The following is a 1,484-nucleotide window of genomic DNA, read 5'->3' on the forward strand; positions in this document are numbered from 1 at the left end:
TCTGACCGAAGCCAACTTGGTAACACGCATTTCCATTTGCTATTCACTGTGAAAACATCAAGAAAACTATCCATTTCTTAAAAGACTTGTGACAGGGAATGAACAGTGGATTGTCTACGATAATGTGGTGCGAAAAAAATCTTGGAGAACCAGCAACGAACCACCTGGAACCACATTTAAAGCGAGATTGCACCCAAAGAAGATGCTTTCTATACGGTGGGATTTCAAGAGTGTTATTTTTTATGAGCTTTAGCTACAATTTGTACCGATCGATTCCATTATATACAGATCACAATTAAAAAAATTGGATGAATATCATAAGTGAGGTTCATATCATAGTGATAGTGTTGATTAATCAAAAATTAAAAGTTTTAAAAATTATTGAAGTTTGAAAAGAATAGGCTGTTTTTGACTTATAATAGATGATCTGAGCAGAATAGACTGCAAAACATTTTTAAATTTTTGATGTGAGGTGAGAATTTATATTTGAAGATTGTCCTTGAAGAAGGCCGAATTGGGCGAAACGTTGGACTATTAATGTAATAAAGTGTGTTGAGACAAAAAAAAAGGTACCATTTGATTTATTTAATAAATAAATACCAGTCTCAAGAAATTGAAAATAATTATATCTAACATAAAATACTTATTTGTACGTAGATAATTATTTGTTTCAAAAATTAAAACATCGCATTATTACTTAAATAACTTTTGTTTATTTTATACATCTTTCTTGCCTTTAAAAAGTTGTTTTTCCTTCGTCATTTGACGTGCTTATTTATGGTCACGTTTTCTTATAAGTTGAGTATAACCTTTTATAAAACATAAAATTATTAATCGCTAAACACAGAATTTGCATAATTGTTTTATTTTCAATAAACTAGAACTTCATTACAATGGACGGTGAAATGAAAAGCAAATTACTCTTAAAAACGATTGCAGAAATTTATATATAAAACCGGGTTTTATTGAGTTGTTCTTTATGTGCACAAATCCGAATAGTTCCGGTAAGACATTTTAAAATTACTACGAAATAACAGATTAGAATATACATCTATGAAATAATTATACAAGAAAGAAAAACATATGTTGCAGGGCCTTGAACATCTTATGGAAAATTTGGGACTAGGTGGCCTCAGGTTCGAAAAATCACACAACGAATCTCTACACAGGACACCAGATGGAGAATTTAAGGAACTTCATGATGCACAAAGACTGCACAAGCACAACCACACTAGGTTGCGAAGAGCGTTCAGTAAGTTTTATTTCCATGTTCAATAATTGAAAAAAATTAACTTTGTGTTAATAGAAATATAACCTTTGTTATATTGTAATAACGCGTCAGTTCATGTTCGATTTCATCAATATAAGGGCAGTCTTTAGGCGAGTGGGAAACTCGGGGACTTTAAAATAAGTTGTTTTATTGGTTGAAAATGGCAAAAGTGGTCACTGCTTGGTTTACTAGTAATGCTACCGACCATAGGAGT

General features: G+C 31.5%; 1 protein-coding gene across 1 annotated transcript in view; it reads left to right on the forward strand.

Annotated features, from left to right (window-relative positions):
- Positions 1-1,092: 1,092 nt before the first annotated feature.
- Zip71B (Zinc/iron regulated transporter-related protein 71B) overlaps positions 1,093-1,484 on the forward strand; it is a gene marked incomplete at its 5' end in the record, with an annotated part of 15,603 nt that continues 15,211 nt past the window's right edge. The window contains 1 exon segment of the mRNA XM_014425971.3: positions 1,093-1,252. Within this exon segment, the coding sequence (XP_014281457.3) occupies positions 1,093-1,252 (160 nt within the window).

Source organism: Halyomorpha halys, unplaced genomic scaffold, assembly GCF_000696795.3.
Source record: "Halyomorpha halys isolate HHAL.00 unplaced genomic scaffold, Hhal_1.1 Scaffold542.1, whole genome shotgun sequence".
Lineage (NCBI taxonomy): Eukaryota > Metazoa > Arthropoda > Insecta > Hemiptera > Pentatomidae > Halyomorpha > Halyomorpha halys.